The following is a 1,674-nucleotide window of genomic DNA, read 5'->3' as shown; positions in this document are numbered from 1 at the left end:
CCCGTGTGTCCTTGGGTACAAATGTGGGGCTGAGACCTTGAGAAGGGGATGGACATTTGGTGGACTCTGAGGCTTCCATGTGCTCTCAGCAGTGTCAGGATGGTTTTTAAAGGAAACATTGTAGGGTGATCATCTACTTTCTAGGAATGGTGAAAGCCCAGAGAATCCTGGAGCAGGACAGGGAGATAGACCTCCTCCCCTCACTCTCCACTCACTGCCTTGCCTCAGAATACTCACTCTCTTCTCCATTAGGGCAGCAGAAATGGTGAGAGCTTCTGACATCCAAAAATAGTCAGCAGGAGAGATGAAGAAAAGCTGTAAAACTCTAGTACAGGGGAGTGCAGATGCTGACAGGCCCTTCTGTGTTAACAGGGTTTCAAGTGGAACAATAGGACAGGTCGATGTCCCCATCCCATGTCTGCACAGCAAGGCTGAGTTAGAAAAACCCTGTGTATAGCTGCCCTGAAGCTGCAGTCCCACTAACCAGCACCAACCAGGGTTCCCCACTTGGAGCTGAAGGAAAATCTCCTAGAAAATCAAAAGCTCTCAGAGCGTTACAGGTGAAGGGTCTGTGGGAAAAGGCTTTGATATTGCTGGAAGAAGTTTCTCCTAACATGTCAATGACTTTTTTACATGAACATCTCCCAATGGCCAGCTCCAGGAAATGTCCAACAGCAGCTCCATCAGGCACTTCCTCCTGCTGGCATTGGCAGACACGCGGCAGCTGCAGCTCCTGCACTTCTGCCTCTTGCTGGGCATCTCCCTGGCTGCCCTCCTGGGCAACGGCCTCATCATCAGCGCCGTAGCCTGCGGCCACCTCCTGACCATCATGTGCTACAACCGCTACGTGTCCATCTGCAAACCCCTGCACTACGGGACCCTCCTGGGCAGCAGAGCTTGTGCCCACATGGCAGCAGCTGCATGGGCCAGTGGCTTTCTCAATGCACTCATGAATACGGCCAACACATTTTCCCTGCCCCTGTGCCATGGAAATGTCCTGGGTCAGTTCTTCTGTGAAATTCCCCAGATCCTCAAGCTCTCCTGCTCCAAATCCAACATCAGGGAACTTGGGCTTCTTGCTCTTAGTCTGTGTTTGGTATTTGGCTGTTTTGTGTTCATTGTTTTCTCCTATGTGCAGATCTTCAGGGCTGTGCTGAGGATCCCGTCTGAGCAGGGACGGCACAAAGCCTTTTCCACCTGCCTCCCTCACCTGGCCGTGCTCTCCCTGTTTATCAGCAGCTCATTTTTTAGCTACCTGAAGCCTCCCTCCATCTCCTTCCCATCCCCGGATCTGGCCCTGTCACTTCTGTACTCAGTGGTGCCTCCAGCCCTGAACCCCTTCATCTACAGCCTGAGGAACCAGGAGCTCAAGGCTGCAGTGTGGAAACTGATGACTGAATAGGTTCAGAACATTAAACTGCTGGCTAATTTCTGCATATCACTTATAATAAAACCCCTCTTTGATACTTCTTGTTGATTCATTTTGGAGATTAATTTCCTTTGTTTTAATTTTTTCCTATAGAACAAAAAGAAATGTCATTGTTTGTGCCATTTCTCATGTAGTTTCTCTCCACTTTCCCTGTGGCCAGGGACTGTGCTCTTGGTGAGATTAAAGGAAATAAAGGATCTCCCAGCATAGTTTTCCCCAGAGATCCCTCTATTCTTGCCATCTCT

At 49.8% G+C, this 1,674-nt stretch overlaps 1 protein-coding gene across 1 annotated transcript; it reads left to right on the top strand.

The window, feature by feature from the left end:
• Window positions 1-829: 829 nt before the first annotated feature.
• LOC120500984 (olfactory receptor 14J1-like) lies at window positions 830-1,402 on the top strand. Its single transcript, XM_039706582.1, has one exon. It carries the CDS (start codon window positions 830-832, stop codon window positions 1,400-1,402), a length of 573 nt encoding a protein of 190 aa, XP_039562516.1.
• The last annotated feature ends 272 nt before the right edge of the window (window positions 1,403-1,674 follow it).

The sequence above is a fragment of the Passer montanus genome, unplaced genomic scaffold (assembly GCF_014805655.1).
Source record: "Passer montanus isolate IOZ18808 unplaced genomic scaffold, ASM1480565v1 scaffold1949, whole genome shotgun sequence".
NCBI classification, from domain to species: Eukaryota; Metazoa; Chordata; class Aves; order Passeriformes; family Passeridae; genus Passer; species Passer montanus.
This window is presented reverse-complemented; position numbering and strand designations above follow the sequence as displayed.

Coding starts and splice junctions, on each gene's coding strand:
- LOC120500984 (XM_039706582.1), top strand. CDS start 830: ATGTGCTACAACCGCTACGTGTCCATCTGCAAACCCCTGCACTACGGG.